This window comes from Diadema antillarum, unplaced genomic scaffold (genome assembly GCF_040938485.1).
Source record: "Diadema antillarum isolate AM-2024a unplaced genomic scaffold, OU_Dant_1.0 seq00000024_RagTag, whole genome shotgun sequence".
NCBI lineage: Eukaryota > Metazoa > Echinodermata > Echinoidea > Diadematoida > Diadematidae > Diadema > Diadema antillarum.
In genome coordinates, this window is record NW_027271142.1 from 1,573,406 (window position 1) to 1,591,094 (window position 17,689).

The following is a 17,689-nucleotide window of genomic DNA, read 5'->3' on the forward strand; positions in this document are numbered from 1 at the left end:
ATGAGAAATAACCCCTCCAGGAAAAGCCCCTTGTTAAAAAGAAGTTTCCAAACTTGAATATCAGAGAAGTAACTCTAACAAAAATATATGGCGAATGAAACTAAGCAAAAACTGATACTTGACGGGTATTAAAGAAATAATATCTAGCTCATGGACAAACTATGAAAGATGTGAAATCTTCAGCGACTATTTCAAAGGTAAAGTTTTATCTTTCAACATTCGACTATTGCATATTAAAAAGAACAGCAAATACTTCCAACATGTATCGTTGGGGTATCATAACCTTCTTGAAACTTCTTATATTCTGATATCAGCTGTCCTCTTCACATCATCTTGCTTTTATAGTTGATCAAGTCTGATTGGTATTGGTGGAACTCATTTTTTTCATAAATACAATACAAAACCAACGATAAAACAGTTACAGCTCGTTATTGCGAAGGTTCATTATTCTGAAGATTTGTTATTCCGAAAGTTTGTTAATCCGAAAATGTGATGTGGTTTGTTATTCCAAAGGTTCATTAATCCGAAAATGAAATAAGGTTCGTTATTCCGAAGGTTCGTTAATCCAAAAATGAAATAAAGCTCATTATTCCGAAGGTTCGTTACGGACCCTATATCATTTCGGATCAACAAACCTTTGGAATAACGAACCCTATTTCATTTTTGAATTAACGAACATTCAGAATAATGAACCTTCGGAATAACGAACCCTATTTCATTTTCGGATAAACGAGCCTTCGGAATAGCGAACCCTATTTTATTTTCGGATTAACGAACCTTCGGAATAACGAACCTTCGGAATAATGCCACAAATGTTCGGATAACGAACCCTTTTTGAATTTCGGATTAACGAACCTCTAGGTATAGGGAATTTGTGTGTTTTGGATTAACGAACCTTCGGAATAATGAACCTTCGGAATAACAAACAGCACCCAATAAAACATCTAAACAAACAAAAATAATACAAAACAGAAATAGAGTATAGCAAAACCCAATGAATATTGATCTGCCTATATCATAACTTTTTGTTAATAGAAATATAGTTGACTCCTGAATAGATTCACACACTTTTTTTTCTTTTAACCCATTGAGGACAAGTCCCGAGTATACTTGAGCAAGTGTCTATGGGAAATGCGCAATGTAGCAAAATCAGCCCTCAACGGGTTAATGGAAGTTTGGTTAATTAACCCAGAAATAAAGGCTCAGAGAACCCCCTGTTAGGCTGGTAGAGAAAGTTAGTTGTGCGAAGGTAATATCACTTGATAGATGGAGGGATGGGAGGGGAGGGGTAAGTGGGAATAGGTGAGAAAGAGAGGGGGAGGGGAGGAGGGTAAGAGAGTGGGGAGGGGGGGGGGGGTAGAGAAAGGCTCTCTGAGAAGGCCGCCTGGCCAGACACCTGTCAAGAATCGGTTGAAGGGATGCTGGTATTCACATCATTGCACCTGCATCTCCACTGTCTGCTAGAGGGGAGAGGGGAGGGGAGGAATGGGGTACGGATGATGGTGGGTGCACATGCACCACTCTTGAAGATTCTCACTCTCACTGGTTGCTAGGTGTGAACCAGGCTTCTTATCAAATCAATCCCACAGAAATGTACTCTACTGGATTGATCTGTGGATGTACCTACTTCCACAATTTGAAAACCACTCCTGAACTGTATCTCTGCAAGCAGTACAGCATGGGTGCCATATCAAAAGAAAATCAATGCAATCTCAGGAAACAGCTAAGACTGGAAGATGAGCCACAGAATATCAGTTACAGTTACTTGTATGATCACACACAAGCACACAAGGACATAAAAATAGAGATAAATTGATAAGAGGTACAACATATTTCTGATTTTTACCCACCCACCCATCATTTTGTGTGTGTTTGTGTGTGAATTATTCTAAATGCTATCAGGAAGTAAGTCGTTGCACACATAAATAGGGTAAAAAAAAATTGAGATGATGTTTGTCAGCCATCAAGCCATGTGAAATTCACTGTACTGACCGAAAATGCATCACAAGGCAATTAGTGCATGCAATGATCATTTAACCATAAATATGACTCCTAACAAAGCTGAGATATGACTTGTGCTGGATCCTCCTCCTCATTTTTTTCCTTACTAATTGGCAAAACATGGGAAATGGAGCAGAAAATATTACGGTATGTTTGCATCCATGTGAATGTTTTCACATACGTACAGCCATGCATGCTCATACACACACACATAAACACATCCATTCATATGCCAAGGTGATAGAAGACACGCCAATCAATGAACGACCTTGTTCCTGACCTTCTTACGACCCCTTGCTGCCAAGTTTCGCAGTCAACACGTGGGTATGATTTGCTTTCCTCTTTTGGAGGATACCTTTATACTCCCTGCCTGCCGGTTTGCCAAGACTTGATTTTATCGTGATGCAGAGGATGAACAGGGAAACGTACCTGGAATCATTGTATCATCCCTAAGATATATATGTATTTTTTTCTTCTTCTTCTTCTTCTTTCTTTTCATTTGAGTAGATATCATCAAGGGTGACCGTTGTTTCATATGTGACCGGGCATCACAAAACGAACAAAAAGTCGCACCCCTTGATTTTACATGAGGACTCAAAAAAGGTGAAACGGGGCAACCAAGTCAATATTCTGTTTTTCATGTTTTCTGAAAGAGCTACCCTTCTTCTACATTATTCTTAAGTTTGAGATCATAAAATGAATGCCAAAGTGCATTTTCAGCAGTTTTTCTACAACCCTTTTTGATCGAGTAGTGAGATCAGGTATAACTTAGAGGCCCCTTTTCATTTCTTGATAACCACTTGCTCACTCTTCACTTTCAAGTCTGATAACTTTTGAAGGGATAATGCTACTGCTTTGAAAGTAGGCATTATTTATGGACAGAATGTATTAATACAGCATCCTCAAATTCAACTTAATCTGATAATCCCTTCATTGTTGTTGCTCCAGAAGTTTACATCCTGTTTTTTTGTCACATTCATCACACAGCTAGCCCGGCTTGGTAAAGATTAAACGCTTCAATAGACAGTTAGACCCTGTATACTTCAGAGCCTGTTTTCTCGGTTCACACTTTTTGCGAGTGCGTGCATTCTTTCCAATATTTAGATAGGTCGGGAGAGTTCATTTCAATTAAGCTATACATCATTTTAAAGCTTAGAGTCTGCTCTTTCAGAATCTGCCCTTAACTAAAAATCCATGTCTGGCGACTTTTTGTTTGTTTTGTGGTGCAGGGTCACATATGATGCATTGATGACATTTTAGATTTAAGTTGTATAATCAATATTATTTTATTGGTGTGTTTTTTTTTATATAACCTCAGAAGAAGAACATATTCAATGTCTTATCTCCTCTATTTGTCTCACTTTGCAGGTTCAACATCATCTGCAGGCTTAGAATGGTTTCAAATAAAGCTGTTCTAAAGCCTTATGAAACAGAATGAGAGCACAAATCCGCATGACTTTTTTTTCTGTTTACTATAGTGGAAGTACATCAGAGAAGAGTTCTATGTCTAATATGAACCTGTTGAAGATGGACTGATTTTCTTTTAACACAAATTTCTCATTTATCCCAACCTGAGAATACTCAGGACTAGTCTTCAACTGGTTAAGTTCAGTCGATGAAACAATTACAGGACAGCTGGTGTATGACACTGATACAAATATCTGCTGCTAGATGTTAACAATTTACGTGCCCGACTTGCATACTGTATTAAAACGAGGAATGTTTGCTTGCATTTTAATTTCGCAAATTTCAGGAGCACCAACATTCACAAAATTAAACTGCACGCGAAAGTTCTTGCCTACACAATATGCATTTGATGCCAGTGGCAATTCGCGAAAATTTCATGTCGCGAGAAAGGATATCGGCTCCAAGTAGCGAAATTTTTATACCTCAAATATATCATGCGTACCTTTTATTAGCAACTTTAACTAAGCCATCCAAACGCTTTAATAAGTAAAGGGTTAAGACCACAAAACAAAACAAAACAAAAAAGAGCTGAAGAGAGACCCAAAGGAATGGCAGTATTGGTATCGGTTGACAATTGGTTGCGCTTCAGCTACTGAAAGGAATCCAGACACCCAAAAAGGTTGGTTTCAGATGTTAACGTACTTTTCAGCAAGCCACTTAATGTCATCCAAAGTGTGTCTAAGACTAGAAATAGAAAGAGAAAAAAAAACACCTCCCAAGACACACTCTCATTAAATAAACATAGCTCCATCTTTTTTCTTTCTTTCTTTTCTTTTCTTTTTTGCAACATATAACTTGGCAGTGCAGGCCAGGAGGATCTTTAGCCCAAATTGTGGCAAATTGGAGGGAAACAAGCCATCGTTTGTTCACTAATCGAGGTCAAGAAATGCAATTTTTACAACAAATTGGGCAGATCGCAGAGGTGAGAGAAGAAAGTGGTTCACCATCGCAGTCTGGAGTGGACCGGAGTGAAACCATGCAGCAGGCATCCCGAGGAGGAGCAGGTGTTAATGTGCTTGAACCGACTGACATCGGCCTGACAATTGAGGCTGTCACTTCGGGGGAGCAACCAATCTCGACCCATCAAGTGCAGTCGGTCGGACCACTGTCTCATCTCAAACTCATTCAGACTTGGAAGACACTGTTGGAGAACATGCAGGAGAACCTTTCTGAAAAAGGCTCCAGAAAAAAACAGAAAGTCTGCTTACATGAAGTCTATCCTACACACATTGAGACTCAAAAGCCGATAGAGTCAGCGAGCTCCATCCCACAGATCCTTGGTTTACAAGTCTGGCCCCTGGAGGAAGGAAGTAGTCTTGACTCAAGACTGATCTGGGAGGTACGAAATAAAAGCAAACAGGAAAGTCCCCAGGGAGGGAGCAAACTTTGGGGCTGTGAGCCTGGGGAAGGAGAAGGAAAGCTTACCTGATCATCTTCCAGCAGCATGAGACTGACTAGGATCATGTTGATGGTGTGTCCGAGGGATGAATCTCTAAACAGCTTTGACACCTGTAGGATAACAAAAAGAGGACATCGGTAAAATCATAGCTTAGATGACATTCTGGGCAGATCACCATATGGCCCATACTGTAGGCCTATAGAAGAGCATTTCTTTTAATTGACAAGCAAGTCTTATCTGAGGTATTATGCTGAAATCACAAGATATCGAAATAGCACATCATTGAGTTGCGTTAATCACCCTCTATGGCTCAGGCTTGTTTGCAAAATTAATGCTGTTTCAGTAGTATCTTCTCTAGCACCCCATGAGTAGGCTAACAAAAGGTCATGACATCATCTACAGTTAGCTCCCCTGGTCCCTTTCTTGAGCATATGAAGATATAAGAACAAACTACATGCTGACTCCAACAACAGCAAAAAAATAAAACAAAATAAAAGCTGCAATCCTCTTCTGCTTATGCAAATGCAAATGTCCACCCTTTCCCCTTGTGTAAATGATGGCATACACATTGAGACTGATTTCTGTCAATATTGTGGCTCAGAGGAAAAGAAGCATATCAAATTGATACACACAAATGGCCAATATTTCTCTCTGACTGCATTCCAGGTTATCAGTTGATAGAAACATAATGGCAAGGCTGTGCGTGCAGGTTTTAATATAGTTCTATCTCTTATCATGGAGGAAGGATCCTGCATGAAGATGTAAATTCTCAAATACCCATCACAAAAAGTTCATTCCATATACTGTAGTTGGACTCTATCAAAGACTCCAACATATTTAGAATTCAAGCTCTGAAAATACCATCTGAATTCATTCCAATATCTACAATGTGCTGCTTCCACATCATCCTGCAATCCAACTCTTGCAACTAATATTGTTCATACACCAATTGATTAAATTCTTTAATATTTCAACAACAACAACAACAAACATGGGCAGGTGTTCATAAGTGCGTGAGTAAACAATGATTCCATATGTTTGTATGGACATCTTGTACCACCTAGATCCAATTAAGATGCAGAAAAGAGTGAGATGTTCTCATCAGATATGCAATTCTGTGCTGAGACTTTGATAACTTTTTACTGCTATATTGCCATGCTCCTAGTACATTTACCCAAGGTTATTTCTGAAGAGCAAAACTATTGCTTCTCTACTGCTTATTCTATCAATCTATTTCCACAACTCAAAGCTCCAAGCAACTCCTGTTGGAACCATTACTTTGATTTATTGAGACAATCAGCAATATTCAAACATTTACAATTCGTTATTGGACCCTGGCGACACAATTTCTCTGGCCATAATTTTTTACCATTCAATATTGACAAAGTTTAGGGAGAGACTACAGATACCATTGACAACGCGCCATTTTAAACTTCCTCATATTCTTCACATTAATCTTTTATGTTGCGTAAAGACAGTTGATCAAGTGGAAATATTCCCACTTTGAAAAAATATATTCTGGCTTTTTAAAAAAAAGAGAAGTTTTTATGAGATTGATTTCTGAACAAATACCTTTTGGCAAGTTTGCGGTTATAAAAGTCAGGTTTATTTGGATTTACAGTTAATCTTGCCTGCAGAAACAAATTGTTTTCAGTACCTCCTCTTTAAATAAATGCACTTTGTTCGGTTGAGGGGGAAAACAAGCATTGGTCATTGCAGGGCTGGAACCTAAAATGGTCAGTACTGGGTCATTGTCCTTCTCATTTTCACTGGTAATTTGATTTTGCAGGACTTTCGGGGTCATTGGTCACTGATGGAAAGCAAGTGAAGAGGAACGAATCAGCGGGGAGGAATTTCAGAGTAACAAAAAAAAAAATGCAAACAATATCAAGAGGACCTAGTTATTCAAACAGAAAAGAAATTGATACAAGTATTCAAAGCTTTTTGCCTCATGATAATTCTCTCACTATGGTTCATATTTTGGTCACTTTTCATATGATATACTGGGTGTGATAATATTGACATCCGTTTGAATAGGAAAACAAGTTTGTAAACGTACAACTTTTACTTCTAACCTAGAAATCAATCACTTTGCTTTTGTAATCAGATAGCATTGAAACCTTATGTACAAAATTAAGAAAGAGCTGTAAATTCAGTTTGGCACACTAGATAAGCATTTGTATAAGTTTGTAGGAGAGCACATATTCTCTTTTCCATATAGCATCATATGCTGGCATATTAATGTTCAAAGTGTACTATAGATGTTCAATCAATATGTGTGAGAGGAATTAAGGGGGCATGTCAGGGTTGTAGATACAATGCCAACAAAATACCCGTATTTGTCCATTTATACCAAACAACATCTGATCTTTTGCTATATTTATGGGGAATCTGTTCTGAAGATATTCAGACATGTCTACCAGTTATACTACCATCATGATATTGACAGGGTTTCAACATCATAAAAGAAATGTTTGCTGCATGAAGAATTGTTCTTGATAAGAATGATAACACGAGAGCAATACATCAAGGAAAAAGTTATTGCTGCAAATTTAGACAAATGAGATATTAAAGATCAATAGCTATTTCAATCAAAAGTACAAACAATCTAAGGGTGAGAACCAAGAGGACACTACTATTGAACAGTCTGTGGAGTATAAGTGCCCTTTTGTTTCTGACATGCTAACTCTGCGAAAGACAAAAGGTTTGTCATCAATAGCTATTCACAAAGGACTAATACCTCTCTGACTCAGTTGATGTACACAAACAGGATATCATACAATTGTTACCAGCAAAATCGTAGAGAAGAAGTAAAATCACAACTATATGTATGAAAAACGCCTGCGGAGAACTATAAAGGTCACCTGACCAAGATAATTCTCTTGATGTGATCATATGACACAGTATCATGTGACTCACTGCCATTCAGTGGCAATAATTTGCCCAATCTATCTCAGATTTCCTCTGATTTGAGGCATTTTTTTCATTGCTTTCTATAAAGAATCATTTTCCATTGGGCAGTACATTTTCCCTTTACTTTGCACGCACTTCATTTTGCCTTTTCATTTGAACAGACAAACCTCATTTGAACACACAAACCTCAAATATTTACTAACATTTCTTTACAGCATGAAAACTGAAGGTAGAGAAAAAAATACAAATGTCTATAGTTGCTCACACTTTTTGACTCCAAAGGATTTCTGACTGAAATATAAGGATGACCTGGCCTAAGCGAAAGAAAAAGCAGTTCCCATCAGAATGTGTAGCCAAAATAGAAAACTCTTATTGAAACAAGAGCTGGGAATGGTCAGAATTCCTACTCTTTCCTCCAAATTCAGAATGGTTGAGAGGTCTGGCTGCATATTTCTAAAGTTCAGGTAAAAAGGAGTACAAACAAATTGATATTCAATTTGCCTATCTGGTCAGAAGAGTTTGCCTTGTCCCCAACACACCTTTCAAAGTCAGGTAAAGGTGAACAACCTCTCCATATAACTTTCATTTATACAATAGGCCTTAGGTTCATGATTCCAGACAGTATAGGCCTACACATTGATCTCTCTCAATCTTATTCACCCTCTACAACTATCAGATAGGACTGTGACAAAACCGTGACAAAGTCACATAGATGATTTATCATGGGAGATCCATGCGTCCACATTCAAACGTATAACACAAGGCCGTGGACTCTATTCATTCCACACAAGCTTGGCAGATGATGGTGGTGGAAGAACTATAGTTAAACAGAGAGGGAGATGCCTTTAGTTGGTATTCAATGAACCTCTCCTATCTGCCTGACTCCAGTCCATTCATATTCTCAGAAGATCAATCACATCAAGTCAATTTGTCAAAATATGCATTGAATAATGAGGGACACTTATTGAGACCCCACTGAAGAAGAGGCTGCACCCCTGTATGTATGGCCCGACTGAATGCCTGACTCCTGAATGCGTATGCTCCCACGGATCAGAGCCAAGAATGAGACATTCCATCGGAGCTGTTAAATGCACCTAAAAAGAGATCATTCTCTAATTCTCCAGAATTTTCCTCTGGGTAAGAAAACCAGTACCAGAGTGATATAAAGCAAAGTCTTTTGGGAAAACAAAGTATCAACAGTGAATCATCATTTTGGGAATTTGCCATTTTTTTCTAAACTTACCTGTGATTCAAATTGATAAATAGAATTGTGATAATGCTCAAACAATCACTGCTTCAAATGTTATTATAAGAACTGTCAAATCTGTAACTGGAGTTTTAGTATGCCCTGGAATTATTTACAAAGAACATAAAAAACCTGTTCAGTACAATTCAATCATGCAACAAAAGAATGGGGGGGGGGGGGACTGGAAAGACATCACTCAAATCAAAACGTGATCCACTCCCAATTCAGATGCTAGATATAAGTATATCTGTAAAATTACATTCCGAAACTGGGCCATTCGTTACCCATAATCCCTAGCCACATTAGCTGTCCAATTTGGTTTTATTACATTTTTCTTTTTCAGCAACATCTGCACTTTAAAGGGATTGTACAGTTTTGGGTGAGACCTAATTTCAGGTTTCTAACATTTTTTGGTGAGATAATGAGAAACCTCTTATGAAATATGAAAGGGCATGTAATTCTATGAGGAATTCAACGTTTATTTGATGAAAATTGGTTTTGAAATGGCTGAAATATCCAAAAAAGAGCAATTCTAATAAAGTGTGGGACCCACACTTTATTACGATCGCTTTGTTTTACTTTGTTTTTGGATGTTTCAGTCATTCCAAACCTGACTTTCATCAAATAAACTTTGAATTCCTCTTAAAATGGTATGCTCTGTATTATATCATAAGTGTTTTCTTGGTATCTCGCAAAAAGTTAAAAGCCCAATTCTCATCTCCACCAATACTGTACTATTCCTTTAAGCTGCAGCTGGAGTGAAATACTCATAAGGGATGGCTGAAACATCCTATTCCCTCCTCTTCCCCCCCCCCCCCCCCCCCCCCCAAGGTTGAGACTGACCTCCTCCAGCTGCTCCAATGAGCCTCAGAAGAAGGGAACTTGAGCATGGAAGACAGACTACACTTTTATGTATCTAGTAAATATATATTCAATATATCTGTTGAATTAGCAGTGAATATAGTAAATACAATGCATTCATTTTATGTATCGAATACATATTGAGAGCACGGAGGATAGACTATACACTACTGTATATTTGGTGAATATATATTCAATGCATCTATTGAATTAACACTGAATATAGTGAGTATGTATTCATTTTATGTATCACATAGATATTGAATATATTACATATTGAATACATATCATTGTACCTACAAGTGTATCAAATATATATTATTGTATATTGGGAGAATAAAGGATGGGGCGGAAATCATTGTGACATTGCTCTTTCATATCAATATATAAGTATTGAATACCTATTGAATGTGTATATATTCAGCACATACTATTGTTTATAAATAGAACATTGAATACAAATTGATCATATTCAATATCATCAAGAACAAAATATATTCTGTTTGATGAATATACCCATGAGTGGATATGTTGCGTATCATAACTGTCTGTACTATTATTATCATTATCATCATTGTTCATACTAACCATATTGAATATGGTGAGCACATATGCTGTGATCTTGTCACTCCCGTGACTCTTCACCATGTGCTTGTCCACGACCACCAGGGTCTCCACATGCTGGCTCCTGTGAACATTTCCCGTGATGGAGCGACGCTTCCGGGACTCTCGCAGCGTCAGGTTGACCCCCGGATACTCATCCACGAAGAAGATTGGTTCCTCCGGGGGATGAGGTTGATCTGGACAAAAGAGAATATAAAATATATAGATACGACTATTGTGGATTTCCTCTTAATGTATAACTGTTACCAAAAGACATGAGAAAAAAAAAGGAAGAAAGCTGTTACATAATTATGATTCAACACTTGAGTTCCAAATATCATTTGCTCTATACTTTTAGGAATTGCAATCTTTTCCAACAATGAAAGAACTTCTCTATACTGTAAAACCAGACATTTTTGTGTGCATGAAACTTTCACAAATTTCATTAGGAGAAATGATTTCACCAAAGTAAAATGCATGCGAAAATTTGTGTCTGCACAATCCAGTACATGTAGTGAACTCAGAATTTCTCCGCAAAAGTGTCATGCCGTGAAAAAGGCTGTCAGCTCCAATTTGTGGGAGGTTCATGCCACAAATGTTTCTGGTTTGGCAGCATTACACAGCTCTTGTGCTCTTTAGACAATAGTAACAGGGAATATACAAACAGAAGAACATTAAAACCAAAGATAAAGGAACAAAAGCATGCTCCAAATTCATGAAATTCTTCCGTTGAGAGGTTTTCATTGCAACTGATTGACAAATTGCCCTACATCGACGTACCCCCATGATTTTTTATCACAGGGTGCGTTCGAGCGCTCTCCTAAAGCGAACTGTACCGTACCGTACCTGCGCCAGAGGAGCGTTCGAACGCTCCTAAAGTGTACCGTACCGTACTGTACCGAGCCAAAAGTGGACCACTTCCCGATGTGCTCCAAAAGCGTACCAAAGCGTACCAAAAGTTCGTTGTAAAGCATGCGCGTATCATGCGCATACGTCACAATGCAAAGACATCATTCTCTTTGTTCGGGACAGTTGTAAGTAGGTCAAGCGCAAGATGAATGACATTCTTGCTGTAAACAAGCGTGACCTTTTCTAAAAATAGCTCGTGAGGTACGCTTTCTCAACAGAGCGCTCGAACGCTCCAAAACTGGCACAGTTCGGTACGGTACGCTTTAGTTCAGTTCGCTTTGGTTCGCTTTAGAGCGTTCGAACGCACCCACAGCTACTAGTTACTAAAACACTGATCAATTTAGTTCTTATTTACGTCGATGTAAGGCATTTTGTCAATCAGTTGCAAAAGCACACTCATTACAAACACTGTAGAGCAACATACAATTGGTTGATCATGTATCAAAGGTGACAAAAGATTTCTATCAACATTTGCCATTGTTGTATTTGCATCTGTAGAAAAAAAAACTCAAACCAATATGTAATCATATTTCCATATCACCATGACTTTGCTTGTAATGACCACATCATCAGACAAGATTACCAATACTGATCAGATCTGAATAGTCTGGAACAGAAATCTGACTGAAAATAACATCAAACCATCCCCTCTCTTTTATCTTGCTCTTTCATATAACGTTTGGTGGTTTCCAAGCCAAAACATCAGCCAGGGATACTGGAGAAGATTTCCTGTCTTTAGTAGTCTCAACTTTCCCCCATTCCTCTACTTTGCTTCCACTCTCTGCTCCACTCTACAAATGGCTCATAATCTGACATCTCAATATCGACAGAACTTGAAAATCTATTTCTGCTTTATCTCAAGAATATGCTTCTTAAATAGTCAAAGCTTCCTTTAGCCTGACACAGGAAAAACAAAGTGGAAATGACACTAGATTTCTTCTTCCACTTCTAAAATAAGGACATTTTTTAACCTGCTGACTTCATTTTCCCTCTATTTTGGATTGTCTGTCTTTATATACTTTGATCCCTTTTAGAAATACATACATATACACCCTATAGCCTACTTCATCTATATTTTAGTGATATTGTCCATGTAAAGTTTGTAAGAAAAAGAAATCAAACTTTACAAACTTCATTTCAAACTTAACAACAAAAAAAAGCATTTGAAAAGAAACTCTTTTGGTTCAATACAAAATACTAAACAAATTTGCATCTGCGTTACCTTTTGTATTCTTTATGTATGCACATAATAACTAATATCTACACGTAACATGCATTATGATCACATTTTCTAGACTTCTATATAACAATACATAGCAATCCTCCACTCTCCTTCAAGCTGATATAAACACTAGAGGTGTGAACAAATGCAATGTCTTGAAATCACATGCAGGTAGAAGCTGCAGTCTACCCACCTCAAATGTCCCCCCACACCCTAGTGATCCCATGACAAGTCATAGACCTATACATCAATAACTGACACCCCGACAGCTCTTCACCAGGACCACTGTACTTTACCCCTCATCCCCCTCCCTCAACTCTCCCCGTATACTGCTCACATCACAGAGCTTGCCTACAAAGAGCTGCTGACGACAAAGATTGATCTGAATGGACTTTTGAGGTCCATAGACCACTCAGTCAGTGATAGAAAGTAGGCACGAGGGTGATATGTTGCTGACGAGATTCTCAGGTAACACCAGCCGCCTCCACTTGACACCATCAAATTCTTTCTGATGCTGCGATACAGGGAGGTGGGAAGAGCAAAGTTCCATAAGCCTGATGTAATTCTTTACACTGGAATTAGGGAAGAGGACAATCAAAGCACTGGGTTTTATTGGAGGAAACAAAAATATCAGCTTATGGTGTGATAATGGGAAACATTTACAATGTTTTTAGACTTTCAAGAGCCAATTCTTGAATTTTCAGGAACTGAAATACGCGATGAAGACACTGGCATTTGAGAAACCATGGAGCTACAATTGCAGCTCCATGGTGAAACTAACTACATTGTAGGCAGTAGCTAGGTTGAGGAATAGTGACTGGTGGTGGAGCAGAAAGGTGCTAAGTGTACAGACTCTGATGAGTAGTAACAACGCCCTTGTGTTGCTCAACCGATGGCATACAGGGGTTTTACGGCCGGAGAAAGAATGCCCAGACTTCCGTGGCTGAAATGAGATCGTCGTCACACATTCCTACGACACTTGGCTGAACTCTGTTTTCAAACGAGATGGCATGGTATGCGAGCAGTCAATCGTTGAAAGAGAGAGAGAAAAGTATCAAGGAGCGTGATTTAATTTGCAGCCACTGACAAAGGATGCCACGGACCACTGTGCCTTCCAAATTAGTGCACTGTCACTTGGCGTGCAGGAAGAAGACAGTACTTATAAGTGCTTTCTTCCTATCCTCTATTACAGGCGTGTCCGAAATTCTTTTTTCTCCCCCCTCTCTTGCACCTTACACCTTATGATGCATTGCCACATTAAACTGGGGTACTACAGGTTTCAGCATCTGACTTGAAGTTACAGGCAGCAAACTCCCAATGTATTCTCACGCATATAGACCTACAGCCTTTATATCATTCCTCTTAGTCTTGCTACTTTCTGTACTTTGGCTCTTCTACACAACCTCAGAGTAAAATGTATATCTAAATGTATATATAAATGTATATATAACTGTGTGTGAAGATATATATATCCTGAAGTATATTCTTTCTTTTTTCTAAAGCACACAGCTCAAGATTGGACAGAGAAAAAAAAAACTACTTCAGAAATAACTTGAATCCTCAATATCAAAAGAAAGTAATGTAAACATTTTAGTCACATAAGAAGAAAAACATTCACTTCAAAAATCTTGCATCATTTACGTAAATTATAACATCTACTGCAAAGGTAGTAATTTCAAGTTAACTTTCCTTAGTTAAGATGCTCCCTATGTTAATTTGCAAAGCACTTCTACAGTCTTGAAGGGTGTATCATATGCACCAAGTTGCTGTAATCATCAGATTTCTTTCTTTAAGTCTGTTATCAGTCTACCACTTTGGGGTCACCTAAGGTCATTGGCTAGACACTGGGCTTGGCTAACAGCCACACTACACACACCCAGGTTAACACTGCAATTGATAGAAAATGAATGATCATAATAGCTCAGTTGAGCCTTTGCCTGAAATGAGCTAAAGAAAGAAGTTGTGATGCAAAAAACAGAAAAAAAGCTTGCATGAATTTAAAAAAAAAAAACTATTGTGAAATTGGCCTCAATATGGAGTACAAATTCTCAATGATGACACTTCACTGACGGATATCATTCTTTGGACTAAAAAAAAATACACACTATGATTAGAAAGTATATCACACTTGAAAATCAAACTTACCGTAAAGTTCCGTGTATAAGACGCACTATTTTTTCGTCGGAAAACGTTGAAAATCGGGGGTGCGTCGTATACACGGGTACAGTCGAATCACGGAAAAAAAATCTGTCATGTACACCCAATTTTATAAGGCCAACTTGGGGCCATGTATGCCCATCGACGTTTGGAAGGTAAGCAATCACTAAAACTTGCGGATAAAAGAGCGATCTTTCAATCTGGACACACACAAAAGCTGCAAATACGAGATAAACTTACATCGGCCTTGTGCAGTAACGATGTATCAATCTGGCCATAGACAACAGCTGTAACAGCACTGCTGTACATGCTACCGATGTCAGTCTACCAAGCTACCAACAGCCAACCTAGTAGCTGGAATACGCGATGTACAGGTATCATTACTAAATTACCGATACCGTAAAACTTATCAATGTGCTAGTATCAATATGGCCATAGACAAAAGCTGTAAAATACGGAGTAGGATCGACACTATGTCACCGTAAATATGAACGATGTGTGAAGCATGCATGCATATCCATGTCGTTCGTTTGCTCTTTATTTCACGAGTGCGAAGCCAGCTAGGATACCATAGCTACACTGTAGCTAGCTAGCTAGCTAGCATGCAAGCCTTTGGCAAAGGCAGCAGCTGCAGAGGCTTTTGCAATGGACTCGCGTGCACACAGCGATCGGATCGAAGCGCGCTTGCCCGTTGCGCGCTGTGTGTGCAAGTCCATTGCTCTCTGTGAGCGTGTGCTGAAATTATAGCGAGCTGCCTTTTGCAAAAGGCTAGCACTGTGCATACAAGCATGGTACAAGAGACACACATGTTACTGGTAACAGTGCATGAGTGTAATTACCGTACGCACCGTACGTCTTGCCGTATGATCCCTCTGCTACACTTGTTGATGTTTTTCTTATTTTTCGTAATGAACCTTCCAGTCTGACATGCGTCAATAAGCGAGACACCCTCTGCTATGTATGACAGCAAAGATCGTACTGTACACTCATGAGTACGATATGCATGACACATGTACCATGATTGAAAGGCGAAACAATAGCAAGTGAGTACCGAGACAAGTCTCGCATTTTGCGTCTTCCATATTTTGTTGATGTCTGATGAATACCGTTAAAAGAAAATATAAAAGGAAATGAACAATAGAGCAAATACATGCTGCATTCTAGGGAAATTTTGAGCTGAAATAATATGTATGACACACGCAATATTTGCGTGGACATTTTCGTGTTTTTTTTTTTTTTTAAATTTTAGGTCCGAAATTAGGGGTGCGTCTTATACACGGGTGCGTCTTATACACGGAACTTTACGGTATACTTCTACAATGGCAAGAAATATTTGCATTTTTGATCCTCTGATTGGTTGAAATTGGTTGTGAGATCACATGACTGTCTAGAGAGTTCCACTCAGGGGAAATAATTATGAAATGTCAAAGACTTGGGAGGACAAGCAGCCTAAATAGATGTTTGACATAATATTTGACATCACAAAAGGATGAAATGCTGATGATGTCATCATATGTGACCGTGCACCTCAAAACGAACATAAAGTCGCACACACTGATTTTGCGTGAGGACTGAAAATAAGTGAAAAGGGTCAACATAGCCGAACTTGACTTTTTCATATTTTCTGAAAAAGCGGGTCTTCTTTTACATTATGCTAAAATTTGGTATCATAAAACGGGCAGGAAAGTGTGTTTTTTAGCAGTTTATCTCGAACATTTTTGGTAGAATAGTGTGATTAGGTGTGTCTTTAGAATCACTTTTTCATTTCTGAAAACCTTGTCCACACTCTTCACTTTCAACTCTAATAACTTTTGAAAGGATAGTGCTACTGCTTTGAAATTTGGTATTAATTAATGGCAGAGTGTGTTAATGAGGCATGCTTAATTTCAGTTTAATTTGATAATCCCTTCATTCTTGTTACTCTGGTGTTTTACTTCCTGTTTTTTGTCCCATTCATCGCACAGCCAGCATGGTTTGGTAAAGATTAAGCGCTTGAATAGACACTGTACTTCAGAGCCTCTTTTCTCAGTTCACACTTTTCCTGAGTTTGTGCTTTCTTTCCAATATTTAGATGGGTTAGGAGAGTCCATTTGATTTGAGTTATACATCATTTTAAAGCTTAAAGTCTGCTCTTTCAGAATATGGTCTTAACTAGAAATTCATGTCTGGCGACTTTTTGTTTGTTTTGAGGTGCAGAGTCACATATAGTGTCATCAATTCATGAGAGAGATGATATATGAGCAGTGATGTCTCTCTCCTTCTCTCATCTCTCTTTGTGAAAAAGATGTCAGCCAAGTGGCACCTACTACACGACGTGAAGGCGTCTTGGGTCACTGACATCACAGCTCTCCTTTATCATGAGGAGGCAGCTTGAAATATAATTTCTTCTTCTTCATCTACTTCTTGTTCAGTGACTTCTCTTTCTTTTCCTTCATCCTCCCCTCCTTCATCTTCTTCTCCTCCCTTCTTTTTTTTCTTCATCTTTTTCTTTTTTTACTTCTGTTTCTTCTTCTTCTTCTTTTCCATCTTCTTCTTCATCTTCCTCCTCTTTTTCATATTCCTCTTTCTTTCTTCTTCCTCCTCTTCTTCCTATTTTCTCCATCATCTTCTTCTTAATTTTCCTCTTCTTTATCTTTTTCTTTTTCTTCTTCCTCTCCCTCTTCTACTTCCTCCTCTTATTTTTCTTTTCTTTTTTCATCCTTCTCTTCTTCTTCTTCTTCCTCTTTCTCTTCCTCCTCCTCCTCCTCCTCCTCCTCTTCCTCCTCCTCCTCCTCTGGTAAGTTTATCTACCAAGAACTGTAGCCTTGACTACACAGGGTCTATAAGAATCAGAGTAATGCCAGTGCCGTAGAGAATATGATGGGTTTGAGAAAGGTTGACAACAGTCCCATTGTCATCAAATAAAGTGACC

At 38.5% G+C, this 17,689-nt stretch overlaps 1 protein-coding gene across 1 annotated transcript in view; it reads right to left on the reverse strand.

Annotated features, from left to right (window-relative positions):
- The window catches only part of LOC139725214 (A disintegrin and metalloproteinase with thrombospondin motifs 18-like), a 196,946-nt gene that overhangs the window by 50,442 nt on the left and 128,815 nt on the right, over positions 1 to 17,689 (reverse strand). Inside the window, 2 exon segments of the mRNA XM_071636304.1 lie at positions 4,894 to 4,977; positions 10,476 to 10,687. Coding sequence (XP_071492405.1) covers positions 4,894 to 4,977; positions 10,476 to 10,687 — 296 coding nt within the window.